Source organism: Cynocephalus volans, chromosome 17 (assembly GCF_027409185.1).
Source record: "Cynocephalus volans isolate mCynVol1 chromosome 17, mCynVol1.pri, whole genome shotgun sequence".
In the NCBI taxonomy this organism is placed as follows: Eukaryota; Metazoa; Chordata; class Mammalia; order Dermoptera; family Cynocephalidae; genus Cynocephalus; species Cynocephalus volans.
The window spans coordinates 43,316,610-43,341,177 of record NC_084476.1 but is presented as its reverse complement, the minus strand read 5'-3'; the positions used below and the strand labels follow the sequence as shown (position 1 = coordinate 43,341,177).

Sequence of the window (24,568 nt, the reverse complement as noted above, 5' to 3'; positions counted from 1 at the left end):
AGTTCTTCAGTTAGGAACACTAAGGAGCCTGCCCCAAAGAGGGTCCTTGTATACATTTCAGATTCCCACCTGGGCTGAATGAAGAGGGGGCACCATGGGTCAAGGTCCAAGGTCAAGGGCAGCCTGGGGGTGAATGCAACTTCTTCTCACATGCCCCTGGAAGAAACTCTGATATCACAGGGTTTTGAACTCCCTTTCCTCCCAATACACTTTAGGGTCAATTCCTGAACATTCACTGTGTGGAGCGTTGAGAGGGGTGCTACATGGGGGCAGAGATAAAGGAATCCCGAGGAACTCAGGTCCACAGTGAGGCAGGGGTGACCTATGAGTAGGACAGCATACAGTGGCATGAAGAAAGCCTAATTCCAATTCTGCTCAGGAAACATCCCATGGGGGACATCAAGGAAGTCTTCACTGGGAGGTAGCATCTGAGCCTTGGAAGGAGGGTAGGATTCAATAGGAGAATGTGATAAGGACATTTCAGGCAGGGGGAACCGTATGAGCTAAAGCAGAGCCTGTTCCAGCAACAGTGAGCAGAAAGGAATAGCTGAGGCTTAGGAACATCAAGAGGTCTACTAAGCAGTGAGCCTGTTTTAATCCGTCTTGTGCTGCTATAACAGAATACCTGAGACTGGGTGACATATAAAGAAAAACGAAATTTATTGCTTACAGTTTCTGAGGCTGGGAAGTCCAAGGTCTATCTGATGGTGGCAACAGTAACCCAGGGGTCTCACACTGCAAGATGGTAGAAGCAGAGAGAGCAAGAGAGAGCAGACAGACTCCCCTCTTCTTTTAAAGCCCTCAGAACCCCCTCCCCCACCATTTTTAATCCATTCACTACTGCACAATCTTACAATCCAATCACCTCTTCAAAGCTCCACCTTTCAATTATCATAATAGGATCTCCCACCCTCTTAACAGTCACAGTGGGGGCTAAGTTTCTAATACATAAAACTTGGGGGACACAATTCAAGTTTCAGTGAGTTCTGGGGGGACATAATTCAATCCACTGCAGAGCCCAAGGAGCAAGTCTGGGGTCAGCTCACACTGTGATCTAAACATCTGAGGACCTGAAAGAAGACTGGAGAGGCTGCCCACAGAGAGCAAACAGGTGAGGGGTTCAAGATGAGATGGGAGAAAGTGTAGGGTAATTTTGGCCTTTATCCTAAGAGACATGGAGAGCCACTGGAGGTTTCTAAGCAGGGGACTGACATGAGATTTGCACTTTATGATCACTCAGGCTGCTCTGTGAAGAATGAACTGGAGAGAGCCAGAGAGGAAGTGAAACGACCAACATGGGAGATCAAGAGAGGAAAGAGCTTGGAGAGAGAGAGAGAGAATAAGAGAATGGAGCATGTGCAACCCTGTTCAGTTTGGAGGCAGTACAGCAGAGACTAAAAGCACAGGCTCTGAGATCAAACTGCCCAGCTTTGTGTACTGGCTCTGCCATTTACTTTACGACCTTGAGCAAATCACCTAAGTTCTCTCAGTGTCTTCATCTCTAAAATGGGGATAATACCTGCCTACCTCTTAGATTATGTGAAGATTAAATGACTATAATATAAATGAAAAACTTAGTGTCTGGCACACAGTAACTTCTCATGAAAGGTTGTGGCCCAAGACCACACAACTATGATATAAAAACAGATAAATAGCAAACTACTCTGATTAAAGTTGGGGGTGAGGTGGGCTAGGCTGGGCCCTGAGCACTGTCTGCTCATCCACCTCTACCACCATTCTGAGGCCTTATCAACCCAGTCCTTAATTCCTGGGACTTCAGTGTATCCCTCTCTGCCAAATGAGGTAGGCCTCAGAGTAGATTGTTGGCAGCCTGTCTCCTGGGCACTTTGCTGAAGAATGAGGTGACAGTAGCTGACCAGTTTAAAAAGAGTTCTGGCACACAAGGCCATTACAAACTTTATTAAACATAAATTATGAATAGGGCCACAGAAGCCTTTCCTTTTTATAACTTAACAATCACACAAAAATAAAACACTCCTCTGCTTGATGATGGGCATACAAACTGTTTTTTAGTAACAATGGGGGGCCGTCCACAAAACCAACAGGAACAGCCTTGAAGAAAACATAGATCTCAGAAGGGTATAGTAAACAGAAATGCCTTTGAAGGAAGCACATGTCACTTCTGAGAAGTTTCTGGCTGACTTTACCACCTGCCTGCTTTAGTCATTCTGGTTACCCCTTTTTGCCCTTCCTAAGCTAAACCATGGCTCTGGCCTGGCTTTAGGCAGAGAATCAGTCAACACTAGGTTCTAACATTCTGAAGATTTGATTGGGGACAAGGAAGTCCATTCATCAACCATAGGCCCCACACCAGGAAAGGCCCCCTTGTATCTCATGGCCTGTGGCTGCACAGGGAGGTGAGGAAAGGGTCTATAAACCAACAACCAACCAGATGTTCTGGAATTAGGTCACAATGAGGGATACTTGGACTGCCTGTATGCCAGTCGTTCCCAAGATTCATGAGTAGATGTAGCCTCCTGGTGATTCTGATTTTACATCTATGGAACTATGAGATCACAAGGGCAAAAAAGCTCTGATGTATTTGAAAACCAGATGGCCTGTAAATACCCAGAACTAGCCCAGGACAAATAAGAGCTCACACCACTCCAAAGAAAGCACCCAAAGGTCAAAACAGCTGAGAAACCTTGGGCAGGGGAGGCCCTCTCCAGAAAAGGTGGGCTGTTGGATAGCACAGTCACACAGAGACAGAATGAGAAAACAGACAGGAGCTCTACTTAAGATTGCAAAGACAATACTTTTTCATTGAGAACCAGCATAGGAGTAGGAAAATTGGCAATCAGCCAGTTGCCCCTGGCAATTCTGGAGAAATCAGGTAACTTCTGTTCCAGAGAGGGCAGAGCTGGTGGTGCTGTTCTTCCAGGCAGCACAGCCTCTCTCTACTGCACTTCACTTGGCCAGTGCCAAGTTTGTAGACTGCAGCCGCTCAGTCTCCTGGCAGATGTTCTGCTCCACTGTATCACACTCAGCAAGGAATGCCTGAAAGATAAATATGGGGCAGGAGGGCCCATCAGGTCTAGCCAACCAATGCCCTCCCAAGGTTCTTTGCTCAGCCATTCTGAGGAACCACTGGGTAAGACTCAAAACTGATTGTGCATGGATGGAGATGGGAACCTGGCCTGGACTCCGAGGTAAGGGGAGGGAAGGAGAGAAAAGCAAAGGACCAGGGTTTCTGACCATGCTCTAGGCCAACAACCCCCAAAAGGTAGTGAAGACAGGAAGCCTTGCCTCAGAGCCACTGCACTGCAACTGCACAACTGCATGGGTCACTGAACACAGGAAATGTACCTCCTGGAACTGTGTAATGTGTCAGCCCTATCTGTCTCCAGTAAGCTTCCTCCCTTCTAGTAGTTTAAATAGTTTAAATTCAAATATAACTACAGGGACATGAAGGCGGCTCTTCTCTGATGTTCTGGGTTCATACTGATAAATAAACAATAACCAAAAAAAGCCCATGCCACACACACTTCTATATGACCCACTTTGAATATACAAACACACACACCAACACATTAACATATTACACTTTGTCACACTCTACCACACAACTCACCTGAACCTTTTTCACCAAACCTTTTCTTTTCAGTCTACTGTCTTTGAAATTTTCTGGTAGAATCTATGGAAGAATAAGTTGACACATAAACAATCCTCAGTGAAAATGAGAACACGTCAGACACACCCGCAGCATACCAAACATGTCACAGGTCACAGATGTGAATGAGATGTGCACTTTCAGGAATCATTTCCCTGGGTCTGGATCCTACATGACCCTTGTCCCTATAAATGCTCCCTTTGTTCTCAATGTCTGGGCCATAGCAACTGATCTGAGCACAGACTTTGTTCTTGGCCATAGCAACTGATCTGAGCACAGACTTTGTTCTTCCATTGTTTGTTACGTATGGATACTATGCTCTGGCCAGACCATGAGCTCACTGTGCCAGGAAATACCCTCTGCCTTTTTTACAGCCCCCTGCCCCCACCTTATAGAATTCCAAGCACAGATCAGTTCATCCTCAAGAATAAAGCATCAAGCTAGAGATATCATTATTGTCACCAGTAAAAGAGAACATGGGGTCAACGATTCTCAACAGCCACACAAGATCTGGGTCTGGTTGAATTCTGCATAGGTAGTGAGCTCAGTAGGATTATCAGTCACATGAGTATCAGGGAAAGTGAAGCCCTTTGTTTCTCTGACCATGAGATCATGGGCCATTTGGGTCCCAGCTTCATGATTACAGATACTATTAGCATACATAAATATATATGACAAAAGCTCTCTACTGGTAAGCTGTGAGTGCCTAGAAACCAGAAACTGTTTTATTGTTCTGTGTATTCACCTAGCATGGTGTCTGGCACACAGTAGCAGATGCTCAATATCCTCAGATGATGTTGATCAGGCAGTAGGAATGCATTACTGAAAGAGTGAAATTGACTGAAATATGAATACAGTCAAAAAAGACCAGTTCTTTTCAGCTGAATATTTACTTACCAGTGTGTCAATCTCCTCCAAGATCTTCATAAACTGCTCAATTGTGGCTTTTACTCTCCTATCGAGTTTGCAGAGAGCTTCAGCTTGCAAATCCTTGGCCAGAAAACCCTGTAGAGGAATGACACATTATTGCAAGGGTTCCTAGAGGCTGACAGAAAACCCCATGATGAAGCAAATACATCCTGAGTCCACCACTGCCCTGACTGGCCAGGCCAGATCTCAGACCCACAACTTCCTCTCTTGGAAATAATAGAAAGGCTGTCCCTGGGCCAATCCAAGAATTCCACCAGGCTGCAGGCTGTTCTGTCTTACATGGGCCGCTGGGGCTGCAAATGCTTCCCAAGGCCTGGCTCTGGTGAAGTTCCCAGTCACAAGTGTGTACCTGCACACAAGAGGCAGACATTAAAGAGCACAGGTTTTAGAGTCTGACAGGCCTGGACTTAAATCCTGACTGCCATTTACTTGCTTGTGATCTTAAGCAAGTTACTTAACCTATGCATGCCTCAGTGTCCTCATTTATAAAATGGAGATTATGATACCCACACCCCAGAGGGTTGTTGCGAGGATAAAAGGGAATATATATAGATGTTTAACATAACTCATGCAAACTAATGGCAGCAGCACTTATGAGTTAAGACAGCAGGGATATGTGAGGATGTTTATCAGAGACAAAAGCTATAGATACAGATTTGACAACATGTAGCAAGAGCTTCAAATATTACCCAACAGTTCCAACTCAAAAAATTTATTCTACCAGGAAAATCAGAAATGGTCAAAAAAGATTTATGTCCAAGGACATTCAAAGAAGCATTACACACAGTGGTAAAAATAACGTTAGGTGATAATAGAGAATTGGTTAGGTAAACCATGATATATTCATGTATGATGAAATATGCAAGCTTTGAAAAATATGATTATTTTTAGTGACATAGAAAAATGTTCATTTTTTTAATCCAATAAAAGAACAATTTACAAAGTGTACATAACATTATATAAAAACATTTTAAAGATAAAAATATATTTCGGGGGCCGAGCCCATGGCGCACTCGGGAGAGTGCAGCGCTGGGAGTGCGGACGCTCCCGCCGTGGGTTCGGATCCTATATAGGAATGGCCGGTGCACTCACTGGCTGAGTACTGGTCACGAAAAAGACAAAAAAAAAATATATATATATATATTTTTTTTCAGGTGTTAGTAATACTTATCTCTGAATCAGAGCCCTATAGGTAATTTTTATTTTCCATATTAGTGCATATACATGCATTTAAAACTTTTGTACAATCAGCATGCATTATTTCTATAACTAAAACATAAACACAACCCATTGATGTTATAAAATGGAGGTGGGGAGAAATAGATGGTCTTGGGCTATTCCTAATCCTTACTGGGTTTTCAGTACCCCACCTGTAATATAAAGAATTGAAAAGGATGACACCCCCATCCAAACTACACTAAGATCATTCTCATTTGGCTTGCTAAATGCATTATAATAGCCTGAACTTCAAGAAGCTACCTATTCTATTTAAAACAATACATGACTAGCATGGCTGGTGCTCTCTTGTAAGCACAAATGGATGCTGGCTGGGGTTGACAATAGCAATGACAATAACACTTATAAAGCATTTAGTATGTATCAGGCTCAACCTACATTATTTAATCCTCATGGGCAGAGCCAGGATCTGAAAATAAGGAGTCTGACTGCAGAGCCTGCCTTCATCACTGCACATTATATCCACAAAATTCTTACAGAATGTAGAAAGTCAAAGTCCATGAAGAAAGCTACCTGCTGGATTCCAGTAAGGTCTTTAGTCAATTCTTCCATTTGATCAGCTATCTTCTCCACAGACTTCTCTAAATCTTTCAACTTCTTTAGTTCAACCTCTTCTTCTGGACTGTTCTAAAATATTTAAGAGTGAAATGAAGTCAGTAATCACCAAGAACAGTAGCCTCTGTCAGGGAAAAATGTGACTACAATTGGGCTAAACCACTCACCTAGAAAGAATGGTCTTAACTCTGCTGCTTGTTGGAAACCAAGTCAAAGGGTTATCCATTAAGGTCTATACAAAGACTCCAGACTAGACAAAAGGTGTTAGGTAAATATTCTGGTAAGGGTCTTGAAAGCTTGGGTTCAGAGAATGAAGCCAATCCAAGTGCCAGATTCAGGCTCAGCCCTGGGCTGATCAACAGCCAGACTGATGCCTGGAGGGTAAACAAACTTCAGTGAACATCTGTGAAGAGTCCAGAATGGCAAGACAGGAGGAATTCTACTGTTACTTTAAATGGAATTCCTAAATGTTGCCCTCCAACTGAGCTCTCTCATTTAATATAATGACAAGGATGAATACTTTCATCGTAATTTCACTTCTAGATATTTATCCTAAACAAATAACTGGACATGTGCTTGCACAATAACTATAGTGTAAATAATATTCACTGCAACCTTATTCATAATAGTAAGAAAGTGAAAAGAGTCAAATATTCAGGAATAGGGGACTGATTAACTATACGTCCGTACAATAGAAGATTCTGCATCGGTCACAATGCAGGGCTGGCCACAGCCCTCTCTTATCACTTCAGGGGCTACTGCTCTCACATGTTATCAACTGCCTCCTGCCCTCCCCCTACCAGTTTTTTAGTTTGAACCTTTCTTTCCAGTCAAAGAGGATTTTTTTCCCTTGTGGGAAATTTCAGTAAAAAAGGTGGTTAAGGGGCCAGCCCATGCCTCACTTGGGAGAGTGTGGTGCTGATAACACCAAGTCAAGGGTTAAGAGCCCCTTACCGGTCATCTTTAAAAAAAAAAAAAGGTAGTTAAAGGAAGAAAGCTTTCTGAAACTGACAGAGTAGAGTACTTAATTTTAATATCTACTGGTTTATTTTAACAAAAAGCTCTCTTGCAAATGAGTAAGGTCTGTCCCAGGCACCATTTTATCCAGACTGAGATTCCACCACCAAGACAAAACCCATGTTACTGGGGTGGCACAACCATTCCTAATTCCTAGAGCAAAAGCCCTAACCAACAGAAGCAGGAGGGTATAAGAACAAAACTGGTAATCTCATCAAAGAAATAGAGTTTGTATTTGTTTAGAGAGGCATTTCACCAGTGCAGAATCCAGTTCCACAATTTGGCCTTCTACACAGAAGCATGTATAAAAGACTTTAGTCCTTTGATTCTGAGGAATTCTGGTACATAAAAAGCAACTTACCTTTTCCCCAATTAACATGACCCGGCAACCATTTTGTATTCCAAGTGCTGACAATGGTGTCTCCATTTCCTTCAGAGATTTTCCTGAAAAGAGGGAAAAGGTATGCCACGTTGTAACAATTGTACAACACTGATAATAGATTTCAGCAAGGGAACAAGAAATACACAAGCGTGTTCATTAATGAGAAGAGGATAAATTGGTATAACTTTTTTATTGGGTGTCTTGAGCCAGTAATTTCACTTCTAGATATTTATCCTAAACAAATAACTGGACATGTGCTTGCACAATAACTACTGTATAATAATATTCAGTGCAATCTTATTCATAATAGTGAGAAAGTGAAAAGAGTCAAATATTCAGGAATAGGGGACTGATTAACTACATGTCTGTACAAAAGAAGATTTTGCACGCATTAAAGCTCATTTTGTCAGGAAATTTCAATGCCATAATGAATGCTGATGACCCAGTGTAACAAGAAAAAATGTCATAAAATGTTATGAGGCATTTTATCTAGGGGAACATTTTCTTCTTTGTGCTTTCCTCTATTATGAAACATGAATTTCTATTGTCTTTGTAATTCAGAAATAAAATGTTCTTAAAAAGGCAAGGGTTGCACGATGAAATATAAATAAAAATGCTTCCTATTACTAAATTCTTTATAATGACTGATACCTAAAGGGATAAATGTGCCCCCATAAGAGATCAGAATAATGGGTTCCCATTAGAAAGGCTGAGCACAGGGGTGAGGAGGGGGTGGATCCTGGCAGAAATCAGCATCATCTAATGTGCCTGCCACATCCAGGCCCCTGGTAAGTTTGTTTAAAACCTTTTCTCAGTGGGCACAATGTCAAGCACTGGAAATATAGCAGTATCTTTGTCCTCATGGAGTTTGTTATCCTAACAGGGAAATCAGATATTAAGCAGCTAAGAAAACAATTATTTAACAGTAATTTCAATACAAGTTATACAGAAGTGCTAGGGGCTGCCATGTGAACATATTTTGGGGAGAGATCTAACCTAGCCAGAGAAGACTGCCCATAGGCTTTATCAAAAATGGTGAGATTTCTGGGCTGGCCCGTGGCTCACTTGGGAGAGTGTAGTGCTGATAACACCAAGGCCAAGGGTTAAGATCCCCTTACCGGTCGTCTTTAAAAAAAAAAAAGGTGAAATTTCTGCCCTCATCATGTGACTTCAAATCTGATACCTGTCCAGATGTTTGAAAGTATCCATTATACAGAAGGTCCTCAATAAATATTTGTTAAAGAAATGAATGAATAAACAAATAGATAAAAATAGTCCCAGTTTGAAAACTGAAAGAGTTACCATCAGGTAAAATTAAGCAATCTGTCCTTTAGCTCTAAGGGTTCAAAGATGGAAGAGAAATGCCTACCCTTAAATATGAGTTTCTGAAAAGGCAGTGGAACTCCTGTGGCCTCCTCAACAACCTGGGCCAGGTCTTGGACAATTGGTTCGCTGCTGCCCTGCTGCGGGGTAACATGAACGTCATGCTTCTCATTGCCTGGGGAGAAAGAAAAGTGTTTGATGAAGATATCTCTTTCACATAAACCAAGACAGTCTGACATTTTATTACATTATTTACCCAGACTTCAAGGCCAGCTCATATACCACCTACTCCAAAAAGCCTGCCCCCATCTGCCCAGCTTTCCTCTGACAACCTGGTGAAGGATTTTTGTTTCCTCTTTTATAATAACTAACAATATTAATGATATCAGCTAACATTTTAAGCACTTATGCATAAGGGGCTGTACTAAACTCATTCATACATTATCTTATCTAATCCTCACAATCTCATGAAATAGGTACTACCTATTATTTCCTATTTCACAGATAAACTATGAGTCCAGTCCAGCAAAGACCTGCCTATGAAGACCCAACTGTCAGAGTCTGACCTTGACCTCAGAACTAACTGATTTGAAAGTCCATGCTTTTCATCCCAAGGCATCTGCCTTCTGTGGCCTGACTGCCCTGTACCCTATATTGTACCAGTCTTATCTCTCTTGCTGTAATGGATAAGGGACTGTTTTTTTCCAAGTTTCTCCCTCTGGGCACACCTGGGTACACCTATAGGTGGTGCTCAGTAAATAGACAAATGAGTGAATACAGTAAAACAGCAGAGAACGTCTTTTTGAAGCAGAGGTGCCAATTCTTTTCCAGGTATGTGGAGGTAGCCTGTGTCAAAGCCCCTTGAGATCAGCAGAGGCAGGGGTTACCAATTCTACTTCACAGCTTCACAAAGAAACCAGATGCCTAGAAAGGCGACATCCATCCCAAGATCACTCAAAACTGCAGGATCTAGAATCACTGTCTCCAGATTCCCAGGCCTTCCGGTCTCCCTGAGGAAACCTCATGCACTCCGCTCTCTCGTGTACTTTGTTTAGTTCTGTGTCAACTCCAAAAGCAGGCAAACCCAAAGGGTGCCCAGAGTGTAATGCCTGGACCCAGGGCCCACTCAAACTGCGGATCAAAAAATTATGAACAAATGGCTGCGCTGGGAGCGCGGCGACGCTCCCGCCGCGGGTTCGGATCCTATATAGGAATGACCGGTGCACTCACTGGCTGAGTGCCGGTCACGAAAAAATGACAAAAAAATAAAAATAAATAAATAAATAAATAAATAAATAATTATGAACAACCCATCAACCACGAAGTTCAGACTCATCACACACGTAGGTGTCCAGATACACTGCAGTCGTATACAAAATGGCCAAATACAAGCTCGACACGAAGACACACCCCCCCCCCAGTAACTGCGCTGGCACACAAACACACACAAACAGCCCACGACGTGAAGCACAGACACGCTGGATCAAACAAATGGCCACAACAAAATACACCGGCCACATGGAAAGGTGTGCTGACACGCCCCGGACAAAAGCCAGCCCCACGGACACACCCAAGAGCCCATACTTTCGGACGCGAAGACAAACACAAAGACACACGCTTCCGGAGGACACGTGGAGAAACCCACAAACGCCGCCGGACCTTTGGAACCCGGCACGGAGCCCACCCGGCCGCCCGGCTCTCACTGTGGGTGACGGTCACGCTGAGCCCAGCTGCCGCCATTTCCTCGCTCCGGGTCCCCTCCTCGCTCCGGGTCCCCTCCTCGCTCCGGGTTCCCTCCTCGCTCCGGGTCTCCTCCTCGTTTCGTGTCTCCTCCTCGCTGAGGCTCCCCTCCGCGTTCTGGGTCACCTCCTCGCTCCGGATCCCCTGCTCGCTCCGGGCCACCTTCCCGCTCCGGGCCACCTCTTCGCTCCGGGTCGAGCGGGGCCGCACTTTCTTCTTCACCTTCGGCCTGTGAGCGCCGGCGGCGGCGCCCCTGGTGGGTCGGTCATGCCCGCTGGCTGCACTCCGGACAGATGGATGCTGAGAGGGAGGCGGGCCGCGCACTGCCGGGGGCTCCGACTGGCGCGGCTCCCGGCACAGCCGAGGGGCGCGCCGCCGGGGGCCCAGCCGCTCCCGGTCGCCCCGCGGTCTCCGTGCGCCGCCGCGCTCCGCCAGGCCCTCGCTGGTTGACCACACAGCCGTGGGAGCTGAACGTAGCACGACTCGCGACTACACCAGGCTACCTCCCGGCCCCGCCCCGGCCTATTGGCCACGCCCCTCGGGACGTCCGGCTCCTGCCCCGCCCTATTCCGCTAAAGCCGTCTCCAGACCCCACCCACTCAGCCGATGCTCCGCTCAGCTCACCTGAAGCCCCGCCCACTTTCTTCACCGATGCCCCGCCCCACAATCCTCTTTCGCTCCTTCCCCAGGAGGCCGACCTAAAAACCCGAGAAAAGGATCGGGAAACAGAAGCAGGCACATTGCGCTTGCGCACGGGGAGGCCGGAAGTCGAGGCGGGAGTGATTCTGCTTCCGTTTCTGGTTTTGCTCCAGTGTTTGGGTTTCTTCGCGGCCGCCCAAGATGAACCGATTCTTCGGAAAAGCGAAACCCAAGGCTCCGCCACCAAGCCTCACTGACTGCATTGGCACGGTGAGCACTTGATCTTACTTAAACAGGCTCAGGGCCTCTGACAACCCGACCCCCCACCCATCCCCGGCCACGGACTCCCACTCATCCACCCCATTCCCGGTCCCATTACACCTCGGCCTTCTCCATTCTACCTTCGTCCCTTCATTCCTGTTACCCAAGTCATTTCTGACGCCACAAACCAGGGACAGGTAACCCCATCACTGCCTCGCCTTGCCTGCAGCTAACCCGTTCTGATGCCCATTGTCGCGTCCACTCGCTCTCACCTTGATCCCCTCACCCAACCAGCCCGAAGGCCATTCACCCTTCCCACCCTGTCCAGCCCAACCACTTACCCATCTTCCATCCCTCATCCCTTGCCCACGTCAGGATTCTCAGTTTAATATCCTAGGTCAACATATCTGTACTTCAATCCTGGATCTCAGTCACAAAATTTAGAACCTTAGCCTCTCAGATTAAGCCATCAACCCCGATCTAGGTAATAGCATTAGATATACAGTCTTAGCCGGTGTCCACTGGACACTGGGCTATTTCATACGCCTCCTGGAAATCTCAGCTCAGCCCAGTGGTTCTCAAATTATTTTTTTGCCACAACACATTTGAGGGGGAACTGGTATATTAGAATCTCAGGGTTTCTGATGGAATCTACCCCCCCTCTGTGAACCACTGTTTTCCACCCATCACCATATGCTCCTGTTTTTTTTTTTTTTTTTTTTTTCTTCCTCCATTGCAATAATTACCAATACATTTTCCCCCAAGGTGGACAGCAGGGCAGAATCCATTGACAAGAAGATTTCTCGATTGGATGCTGAGCTAGTGAAGTATAAGGATCAGATCAAGAAGATGAGAGAGGGTCCTGCAAAGGTAAGATTGGGGGCAACTGCTGTGGAAGGTGCTGTGACAGTCTAATTTGAGCACCTATAGAAATGGGTCCTGGTGGTAGGGGCAGGTGAAGGACACAGAAGAGAAGTTCATAGTCTGATAAGGAGAAAACGTATGTGAGGATGTATCCTTCAGGGAGGAGAGTTTGCAGCCAGATATGGGAAGGAGGCTGGGATTTGAACTGGTGGAGAGAAGATGCTTATCACATGCACATGGGAATTAGCATATTCTACTGAAAAGGTGGCATTCTGGAGAGGAGTGCTACCTCCTGCTCAAGATCAGTGAGTTTCCAGGCTGGTCAGGTTAGGTAGGTGTAATAGACTGGTTAAAGAGTGGCATACTGGGAAAAAATACTGATCGAGGTATCTGGGACCCGTGTTCTAATACTAACACCATCACTACTTACTAGCTGTGACCTTGATAAAGTGACTTAGCTAATTCTCTGCTTCTGTTAGGTAGGAATAGGAATACTGTGTTTAAGCACATGGACTGTTGATATAGAACTACCTTGTTTTTCTCAGCTTCGTAACTTATTAACTACATGAGCCAGGGCATCATTGAACCTCATTTTCCCATCTGTAGAATGGGGATAATGCCTACTTTATAGTGTGAGGATAAAACAAGGTAATTAATATGACCTGTATAGTACTCAGTAAATGTTATTTATGGTCTGTGAAGTAGCAATATCTGCTTTTCCTTCCTCATTGGAGGAGACAAATAAAATGATATATAGAACAATGTAGAAAGATAAGGTTTTTCCCATCCATCTTAGTTGATGATGTGGAATGAAGAGCGACCAGAGGCAGGAAAGCCCAAGTAGACTTGAGATGAAGGCCCAAACCTTGATGGTAGTCCTGAGAATGACATGAAACGAATCGGTTTGTAAGTGACTTCTGAAAATCAGTAACAGGATGACTGTGCATGAAGAGACAACAGAGAGAGGAAAGATGAGATTGATGTAAAGGTTCTCAACATAGAGAAGTAAGAGACTGGTAGAGCCACTGTTAGTTATTTCCAAGGCAAGATAAGGTTGTGGAGTTTGGGCATGGTGAGTTTGAGCTGATAGCAGGATGTCTAAGTGGAGAATCTCCCTAAGGCAACTTGATATATAAAACTGGCTCTGTTGGGGTGGAAGTGGAGATAATATGCATTAGGAAAAGAGAAAGTAGTTCAGGACACTGAGATGTGGGATGCAAAGACAGATAGGAGGTAAGGCTTAAAAACTGGACCTTAGAGATACCTGTGCTTGAGAGGGGAAGAACAGAATCCAGGAACCACTGTTTACTACTTTGAAGAAGACAGTATGCAAGTTTGAGGATATGGGAGATTTCTTTTACCATATTTATGTTTTTCACTTTCTTTTTATTAAATCTGTTTTTTTCCCCAGAATATGGTCAAGCAGAAAGCCTTGCGGGTTTTAAAGCAAAAGCGAATGTAAGTTATTTGTATAATCTCCTTCCCTCTATCAGGTTTAACCAAAAGGGAAATGGTCTTCCATTCCTTCAGGATTTCATACCATTTCCTAAGCATTCTTGATTTAATTACAAATTTTCATTGACATGTAATTAAATAAAGTTAGCTGGGTTAATCCCCTCTCTATGTTCAACAACATCTGTTTTAGCACCATCTGTCTAAATAGAACTTTTTGTTATGATGGAGATGTTCTATATCTGTGGGTCTAGTACAGTAGCTGTTAGATAGATGTGGCTGTTGAGCACCTGAAATGCGGCTAGTGTGACTAAGGAACTGAAGTTTTAATTTTTTTTAATCTTAATAATTTAAGTCTAAGTAGCCATATGTGGCTAATAACTACTGTTTTGGAATGGCCAGATCTATAGTGTTTGGTTCTCCCATTATTTATTTAGTTAGAATGTGCCTTTTTTGTTTTTGTTTGTTTGTTTGTTTGTAAAGTTAGGAATCCTCTATATTTTTTCTCTCCCACCAGAATAGATTTAAGTGTCTTTAATTTGTTTTTGATGACTATGTGCCAGTGTTTGAGCAGAAGCAAAATAGTATCTTTGGTGCTTAGCCCTGTGGACTATTCAGCTGGTGAGATCCTCTGCAGAGTTGTAGAGGTCAAGTGTAATCAGCTAATAGGGAACCAGAAAGATTGTTTATAACTCTACTCCTATTTTTTTTCATGGCTGGCCGGTTTGGGGATTCGAACCCTTTGACCTTGGTGTTGTAACACTGTGCTCTAGCCAACTGAGCCAAGTGGCCAGCTTCTACTCCTATTTTAAAATAACTTTTTATAAGGTATCAGATGCCATCTTTCTTCTTTTAGATTAGATCAAATTGCAAAAAAAATTATTATTATTTTTTTTTGTCTTTTTTTTTTTTTTTTTTTGTGACCGGCTGGACCGCGCTCAGCCAGTGAGCACAACGGCCATTCCTATATAGGATCCGAACCCGCCGCGGGAGCGTCACTGCGCTCCCAGCGCCGCACTCTCTCGAGTGCGCCACGGGCTCGGCCCGCAAAAAAAATTATAATGCCTAGAGTGATAAGCATATTATAAAACTATTAACCTTCTTAATCAACGGCATTGTAATTTTTAAGTAACTTTTTTTTGTTATAAAAAGCTTTTGTTCATTGTAGAAACTTGGAAATTACATAAAGACGAACAGGAGAAAAAAAATTACTTAAAGTCCTACTACTAGATATAACCACCTTTAAAATGCTAATTTCTTCCAGTTTCTTTTCTCTGCTTGTGCTTATGTGGTATGTGTGCACATATAGTAATTTTTTAGAAGAAAACTGAAATTATAGTGTGTAATATGTATTATCCTTTTCCACATAATGTTATACTTTGAGCATTTCCCTGTCCTTTTAAATATTCTTTGGAAATTTTATACTTTTTAATGGAGTCAATATTTCACCATTTGCCTGTACCATGAATTGACCATTTTTCTTCTGTTTAGATAGTTAGATGGTTTCCAAATATTGTATAAAGACCATAGTGACATAAGTCTTTGAGATAGTATTATAATTTGATATAAAACTTTTATTTTCAAAAACATATTTTGAGCACCAGACATTATTTAGGTTAGATGGATTACCTAATTGTGGGTAGAAGATTAATAAAATATAATACCTGTCCTCAAAGAATTCAGTCTACTGGAAAAACGTTTAGCTATTTGTATGAAGAGCCTTAAAAATGGTCTTATCCATTGCCCCAAGAATTCTACTTCTGGAAATTTATCATAGGAAATAATTATAAGGACATATATTAAAATATGTAGTAACATAGAAAAAAAGCAAGTGCTATATAATGTTAAGTGGAAAATAGTGTTAGAAGTAAAATGCATGTAAAGGAAAAAGACTGGAGGGACACATCAAGTGATATTTGTATAAGAGTGATTAAATTGTTTTTGCCAATTTTTCTGTATATTAGTACTTTGTTTCTTTTTTTTTTTTTTTTTTTAAAGAAAATTCTCTTCTCTAGTGTTAGGGATATTTTCTTCCTGAGGATTTTTATATGGCTCACATTTACCATTCTCAATTCACTCTAAAAAGGTATGAGCAGCAGCGGGACAATCTCGCCCAACAGTCATTTAACATGGAACAAGCCAATTACACCATCCAATCATTGAAGGACACCAAGACCACGGTACTCCCAAAGCACCTTTTTCCATTATTTTTTTTTTTTTTCTCTTGTGCTCTTTTCCCATGGTTTTTTAAAGATAGTTTAACCAACAGGACTTCTTAAGACATGTTTTCTTCTACCTTATTTTAGGTTGATGCTATGAAACTGGGAGTAAAGGAAATGAAGAAGGCATATAAGCAAGTGAAAATCGACCAAATTGAGGTGAGATGTATGCTAATTTCTGCAAGAATGTGCGCTAGTTTCTGAAAGAATCCAAATGAATGTGTGTGTGTTGGGAAGAGCACAGAAGAGGGATTGAATTAAATTGCAATTTACTAGTAGAGTAACTTTGGGAATGGGTACCAAAGGTCTGTTTCCTCATTGTTGATGTAACGATCCTAATAACACATACAGTTATTATGAGGATGAAATAAATGAGTTAGTATATCTACATGCTCAAAGCCTGGCACATAATAGGTATCCAGTAGTTACTTCTAACTGACTTAATGATTTTAGTCTGCTTCCTCAATTGTAAAATAGTGATGTTGCTGCCTGTCTCCCAGGATTGTCAGGAGTGCTATGTGAGGATATGTATGTAAAATGCTTAACAGTTCCTAGCATAGAGTTCGTTCCCTTTTCTAGCAATTCTCTTTAGATTTTTAATAATAATGTCGTTAGTTCCTTAAAATTAGCATTTCTTTCTTTCTTTTTTTTTTTTTTTAAAGATGACCAGTAAGGGGATCTCAACCCTTGGCTTGGTGTTGTCAGCACCACGCTCAGCCAGTGAGCGAACCAGTCATCCCTATATAGGATCCGAATGCGTGGCCGTGGTGTTATCAGCACCGCACTCTCCCGAATGAGCCACAGGCCGACCTGTAAAATTAGCATTTCTTTTTGGGGTTGAGTTTGGGCCAGGGAAGTGACCCCAAGAGCTTGGCTGCTTTCAGTGGTCAGGTGAACAGCCCAGATGGCAAGCAGGAATAGCAGAGGGAGTGAGTGGTGACTGCGCAGAGGCTTCCTTTCTACATATATAGTGGTGCTGTTTACCTCTATCTCCTGACTAGAATGTCTCTTTCCTTAAGGGCAGAGACTTGATTTTGTTCACTGTTGTATCTCTAGTGCCTAGAAAAACGCCTGGCCATAGTTGGTGCTCAGGAAGTTTTTTGTTGTTGTTCTGACCGGTAAGGGGATCGCAACACTCAGCACAGTGTTGTCTGCACCACGCTCAGCCAGTGAGTGCAGCGGCCATCCCTATACAGGATCTGAATCTGCGGCCTCCGCGCTCCAGCTCCACACTCTCCTGAGTGAGCCAGGGGGCCGGCCCCTCAGGAAGTTTTTGATGGTTAATGAATGAATGGATGAGAAGCTATTAAAGGAGATAAAGCAGTATTGCCTAATTCAAGCAGTGTTTTTTGGATGAGCAGTTACTATGTACCAGGCATTTTACTGCCTCTGCAGCAGTTTCTCTGGCAGTGCCAGTCTTTAGTAGGAGTAAAGGCATTCCTCTCCTGTCTTACTTTTCTTAAGCACCTGTGACTTAAGACCTGTGACTTAAGACCAAGACTGCCCTTGGCCATCTCTAATCCTCCACAAGTCTCTGCTCATATGGAGTTAACTTTTGTGATATCTTCCAGGAGATTCACTGAGGAAAATGTTCTGTGTATGCTTGCCTTATTTGTATAATACTATTTGGTAATAAAATAAAATATAACCAAGGTCAAGTGTTCAGATGCCCTTACCAGCCAGCCACCAAAAAAGTAAATAAAATATATGAAATGCAATTTTATTTTCTGCTTTTAGGGTTCCTTATGTTTTAATTAGAGCTATTTAATATGAATAAAAAGAGAAACTTTGGTCTTTCTGTGTTTTTTTGGTACGTCTCCTTCTTTCACCTGTGTTTTTCTGTCTGTCTTCCTGCTTAATTATCCTTTTTTCTGTCCTCCAATAGATTACCAGCATGACAGGTAGAGAGCCCCTTTAATTCTTTTGGTGTGTATCTTTCTTTTGGCTGGGCTGTATGAGGGTACTTCAAAAAGTTCACAGAAAAATGGAATTGAAAGATAATGTGAATCTTTCCGTGAACATTTTGAAGTACCCTCATATATTTTGAATTTTTTGTTAGATTTATTTTCCTAAAACACTTTAATTGTAAAACATTTTGATTGTTTTATACCTCTCGTTTTTTATTATGCCTTTGTGTATGTGTGTTTGTAGCTCTGTTTTTATCCTTTATATTTTTCAGTTTCTGTACATCAATGCATCAATGGTCTTTTTAGCTTAGTACTTGTATTTGCTTATATTGCTTTTGTTTGTTTATATAATATTGAATCTGCTAATTCTTTATGTGATTTTCTGTGTCTCTCCTAGAGTCTATTGCTAGGCATCCTATTCTTAGATGATTTCGGGAGATTTGTCCTGATGTGTACAAGACAAATCATATAGTATAAGCTTGACTTGATTAGCCCACTCTATGTTACTTTTACCTTCTTTTAATGATTGTTTCAGCCAGCATTTCTCTGTATAACAGAATGTTACACGTGTACAATGTGGTGGTTTGGCACTTGGAGATGCAGAAAAGGAAAGCTTTCTCTTTTAAAAAAATTTTTTCCTCCATTTTACTTTCTACCCTTTTCACCTTTATAAGGGTACATCAAAAAGTTCATGGAAAGATTCATATTATCTTTTAATTTTATTTTTCCACAAACTTTTTGAAATACTCTCATATGTGGAAAAACAAACTTACTCTGATTTGTGGGCCAGGAAGGAATTTTCAGATGTCTTACATTGCTCTAGAAAAATCTGAAGGGTGCTGATTTGGACCTTCTGCATTATCAGTACTAGTCTGTTCCCCTCTATGTGGAATTTCAGTATATGAAGAGCATAACTTTTTTGTGCATCCCTAACACAATAGAATATATATAATGTTAGGTGCTTAGTATTTTACATATATTATTGTAATAAGTCCTTACAATAGCCCATGAGATACGGCTATTAATAATCCCATTTTACAAATGAGGAAATTAAGGCTTAGAGAGACATTACTTCTCATTGAGTAATAGCAAAATTTGAACTTGGGTATGTCTGACTCCAGAGTCTGTGCTGCCAATGAGTATACCAGCTGCCCTTTGTTATGCTGTGCCTCTTTCTCAGATTGGTTTCATGTTATTTCCGGCCTTGTAATAGTTCCACAGTTAAGCTAATGGTTAAGGTAGGCCATTCACAGATGATTTATGCCTTTAGTCAATTATTTTCACCAGCCTCCTCTCAGATATCAAGTCTATCACGATTCCATTTCTGTTTCCTCATTCAGGGTGTGCCCAATACAACCTTTTGTACCTCCTAGTTTCTGCTATTTCCTCCTTTCCTTGCACAGTGTAGTCTGTCTTTGGCTGACTTGAGAAGAGTAATTTGTTTATCTCAATTACCTCCTTTTCTTCATTAAGAAGAAAAGTATTTAGTTTTGATGTTGCTTGATTTAAAACTTCCCGTAATGGTTGAGAGCTGGCAGACATCTATTCTCACAGTAGGGCTTTGGATTTCCATGAGGCAACTTAAAATCAAATGCAAGATCACCAATTTTACTCCTTTTTATTTTTAAGTTCACATTTTACCACCAAAAATACGGGGATTTTGTGGGTCAGTGACATTCATAGTTTTGTTAGAGGAAATCTTTGGGCTTGTGATTTTTAAATAATTCTTTAAGCCCGCTTTCTGATATTTTTAATTAGAAGGGACATTCAGGACTGATTTGAACCTGTTCTTTAGAGGAGTGTCTACCCAGTTGTTGAATAAAAGCAGTTGCTAGCCAAGGATTGGGGAAAGGGAAATGAACTAATAGTTGTTGAAAACTGTTTATATGCTCAGCATTTTAGCTACATTATCTTTTTAAAATTTGCTTATTCCTAAGATTCAAAGGAGAATGTAAGGGAAGGGAGTAGTTAGAGGAAGAGGGTAATAATGAATGAAAACCCTGTCATATGTATTTCTAAAGGATTTACAAGACCAGCTAGAGGATATGATGGAAGATGCAAATGAAATCCAAGAAGCACTGAGTCGCAGTTATGGCACCCCAGAATTAGATGAAGATGACCTAGAAGCAGGTAAGTTATGAGATAAGCAATGTATATTTAGTTTTAGAGTCTAAAAGGAGCAACTGCCTGGGACCTTTTCCCAAATGCTAGTGAAAAATCCCTATCAGGATTCCCTGAGAATTAGTTTATGGTACAGTCTCTGGACAAAGAGCTTGTGAGGCAGCCCCATCAAACTTGCGTACTCCACCAACAACACAAGAGCACAAACTATTGGGAGGAAGTATGGAGTGCCATGGGAGCACAGAGCAGAGGAATCTAACCTAGTTAATAGTGGGGGACAGGCATGGGTCCTGAACGATGAATAGGGGTTAGTGTGAAAAAATGAGAAGGGTTGTGAGTGGTGTCAGGGAGAGGAGTCTAGAAGTGGTTGCTGTAGTCATGTAAAAGATCATGGTAGCTAAGGCTAAGGTGGTGGTAGCAGAAACAGAGAGTAGGGAACAGATTGAAGAAATTTTAGGAGATTGAATGGACAAGACTTAATGATTGATTGGATGTGGAGGAAGAGAGATGTGTCAAGGATGGCTGTCAATTTCTAGCATAAGTAACTGGGTAGATGGCAGAACCACTCTACATAAGATTTTCTATTGCATGATTCCCCTGTCATGTTATTGCTGATTCTTTCTCCCTGTCCATGTTGTTTTTGCCTAGATCCTTTTATTTATTTATTTTTCCATTCTTTATTTTTTTAATTTCCCATCTTTAGTTTCCCCTGATGAGTCTTTACCTGCTGTTGTCATTCCTCCTGGCCACTTCCAACTCATTTTTCCATAGACTTAGTTTTAGAGCCTGATTTCATCCAATGGTCACACTATGCAACAATCTTAAGCCTCCTTTCACTCCCTTCTTTCAAGTCCATCAATAAATGAGAGAGAATTTTTTACATTTGTTATTGTCAGAATTTTCTAGTTTTTTTTTTGTTTTTTTTTTTTTTGTCGTTTTTTCGTGACCGGCACTCAGCCAGTGAGTGCACTGGTCAGTCCTATATAGGATCCGAACCCGCGGCGGGAGCGTTGCCGCGCTCCCAGCGCAGCACTCTACCAAGTGCGCCACGGGCTCGGCCCAGAATTTTCTAGTTTAAATTGGGCAGCTGATAACTCCAGAGTCTCCTCAGGAAGACTTCTCAGGCCTATCAACCTGTAGGGAAATGGTTGTTTTGTTTGTTTTATTTTGCTTTTTGCTTTTCTTTTTTCATAGATTTTACCACATTGGTTTCCTTGAAAATTTCTTATTATGGTCATCTTTTATTTTGAAAATAGAAATTAATAATCCCTTTCCCTTTGTATTTAAATTTTAATCTTATTACAGATAATTTGTCTAACTTTCTTAACATTAGCTGCCAATTTTCTTGTTTCCGTTTTTTTTTGGAAATGTTCACTATTTCAATGTCAGAGTTGGATGCACTGGGTGATGAGCTTCTGGCTGATGAAGATAGTTCTTACTTGGATGAAGCAGCATCAGCACCTGCAATTCCAGAAGGTGTTCCCACTGACACAAAAAACAAGGTGAAAGATTTTTCTGTTTATATTTTTATGGAAAATGGTAAAGTCCTTATACTCGACCACCAGTCTGGGAATCTAGAAGGTGGTCTTCAGTTAGAATAAGACAAGACAGTCCTGGTCATTATTTTGGGAATCCTTGAAAGCCCAGTTTTCCTGCATTGGATAATGAACAGGGTCTGTAAATAGTGTCACTGAGGCTCAGGAATGTTTTTATACAATGACATAAACATAAATCATCCTTGCGAGCTAGCACTGGGTACCATTTACAGGTTTTAGACATTTCCTGGGAAAGCGTCAGCAACACATGCCTTGCTAGGTGGCAGTGTAAAAGAAGGTCCCACTCTCCAGATACACTAATTAACTCTTGTGAGTTAATTATTGGGTGGATTTTTTTAAACTAGAGATTAATAATGTATGTGTAAAACTTAATATAGAAAGATTCTAATTCAACAAAGTAAAAGAGTCAGGACATCTGGCACTATGACAAATCACTTAGCTGTTTTGAGCTTTTCTGTTCTATTGTGTAAAATGCAGATAATTACAAGTATCTCACATAATGGTTGTGTAGAGCAAATTAGATCTTGTATGTAAGTAAAGAACATTGCAAACTTAAAGCCCTGTTCAAAGCCCAAATCTACATGGTTGTCATTGTTATAAATAGATTATTCAACTGCTTATAAAACCTCATTCGCTCCATTTTAGTTCCTGGTGTAATATGTCATATTTTCAGTTGTCACATTTTTAGGCGTGGTGTTTACCTTATCTTCCAACATGCACACTGACTGTGAATGATGTAGTCTACAGAATATTTGAGTGACAGCCATTCCCAGCTCTGCCTTTATTCACTGTGTGACTTTGAACGAAGTAGAAATTCATGTCTTCTCTCTGAACCTATAAACCTTAGTTTTTCCCACCTATAAAATGTGGGGAGCAAAGGGTAGGGAGCAGGTAATTTCTCAGGTCCTTATAGCTGATTTTTGTGAATGTGCATCTTCCCTATTGTACCCCTCCCTTGTCCCTTGAGCCTGGGGTAGTCTTACCTTTCTCTACTGCCCACCCCACCCCCCTCTCTGCCACATCAAGGTTGTAGGTGTATAGGCTGCTTTTTCTCAGCATACCTGAAATAATTTTTATTAACACTACCATAGCCCACCTTTTCAATTTACTAGTAACAAGTCCCTGAAGCATCTATGTTATTTCCCCTTTTAGAAGGTCACAGATTCCTGAGTTAAACGTGCTGTGGAGGTATGGTTTCTTAACTGATAATTGATAGTGGTATCACTGCCTATGATTTTGTAGTAAAGCATGACATGGAAGTGACTGCCTGTCCAAAGGCACTGCTCCTTCAAGGATTTGGGAGGCTAAAAAAGATATTTGTCCACATTAAGGATCAGAGAAAATGTGAATATGGAGGCAAGGACTAACTCCTCAGCCTTTCCTCCTTGATTGGAGCTCCCATCTTCCTTTTCCGCTTTCTAGGTTTACTCTTACATTTCTCTTTCTCCCTCTTTTGCTCTTCCTGTACCCTGCAAAGGATCACCGCTTTTGATCCTTTCTAGTTCTTTTCCTGGAACATCACTTCTTCCTTCCCTTTTTATGAGAAAGTGCGTTCTCATGTTCTGAGTGGGATTTTGGTTTTGATTTATTAAACATCTCGAAGTGAGTTTTAACTGCTAAAGGTTTGTAATCATTTTTTATCAAGTGAAAAATCGCGTCACTAAACATTGCTTCCTTTTTACAGGATGGAGTCCTGGTGGATGAATTTGGATTGCCACAGATCCCTGCTTCATAGACTTGCATTATTCAAGTTCATCATGTAAAATAAACACATATTCTGGCATTAGGAAATATTTATCTTTCCAAATTACCATAACAGATTTAGGTTTCTTTACTTTCTTTGAAAGAAAGGTTAATTACATTGCTCTTTTATTGTTTTCCGTTAAGAGACTCATCACTTGGGGGATGCTTTCTTTGTACTAAAATTTGATTCCTTTTCTCTTACGAAAGACTAACTTACTTAAAAGTATCTTTGGCTTTGTATGACTTCCTTTCATTCGTTAATAATAATTTGAAATAAAACCAAGGCAATGGGAATCTTTAAATTCTATGACAGTGTAACTCTACAGTCTCCAAATGATCTGACAAGTTGATGATGCAAAGATGCTATTGTAGGGATTGTTATTATGATTCAAAACCATTTTCTATTGTGGTATTATAGGTTCGTTAAATTGATAGCCTTTTTTGATGGGTTTTGTGCTGTCTTGTGAGCAAAATGATTACTATGTCCAGTATTGGAATGGGATTATCACTAATGTATCACGAATAGATATTTTGATTCTGTGGTTCCCTCAGTATTACAGCCTGACTTGTAATCTCAATAATGAATATTTCTTGATATTTAATGTATAAGACATTTATTTATACTCAATAAATATTTTTCAAAAGGATGTAATTTTAATAGTATCACTTCAGTTTAAGACCTCCACTACAGAAGCCAAATTTATGATATTAATGTCGATTCAGCCTAAAACTCCACTACAGAAACCAAATTTAAGCAGTAGCATTGTGGTATAGAGGAAATACAAGGAACAATCTGTGCTTGGGCCCTGGGTCTGCCATCTACTAACTTTTTTTTTCTTCATTTTTTTCAACTATCTACTATTGAGTAGTCCATTCAACTTCTCTAAACCTCTATTTCCTTATTAGTAAAATGGCTTTTGTGAGGGATAATTGAGGTAATGGTCACGAGCACTTTGTTAACTACAGCGTTGTTCTCATATGAGGGATTATTA

General features: G+C 41.4%; 2 protein-coding genes across 2 annotated transcripts; one reads left to right on the top strand and one right to left on the bottom strand.

The window, feature by feature from the left end:
* Positions 1–636: 636 nt before the first annotated feature.
* Positions 637–11,555, bottom strand: BAG1 (BAG cochaperone 1). The gene is made up of 8 exons (XM_063081692.1): positions 11,475–11,555; positions 10,778–11,303; positions 9,121–9,249; positions 7,731–7,813; positions 6,311–6,424; positions 4,529–4,636; positions 3,593–3,655; positions 637–3,018 (listed from the first exon to the last, which is right to left on the bottom strand). Exons 1-8 carry the CDS (start codon positions 11,553–11,555, stop codon positions 2,929–2,931), a joined length of 1,194 nt encoding a protein of 397 aa, XP_062937762.1. The 3' UTR covers positions 637–2,928.
* Positions 11,556–11,560: 5 nt separating this feature from the next.
* On the top strand, positions 11,561–24,223 carry CHMP5 (charged multivesicular body protein 5). The gene is made up of 8 exons (XM_063082324.1): positions 11,561–11,723; positions 12,480–12,584; positions 13,990–14,036; positions 16,117–16,210; positions 16,337–16,408; positions 20,178–20,286; positions 21,667–21,779; positions 23,518–24,223. The coding sequence occupies exons 1-8, from the start codon at positions 11,655–11,657 to the stop codon at positions 23,566–23,568; spliced, it is 660 nt and encodes a 219-aa protein (XP_062938394.1). The 5' UTR covers positions 11,561–11,654; the 3' UTR covers positions 23,569–24,223.
* Positions 24,224–24,568: the final 345 nt, after the last annotated feature.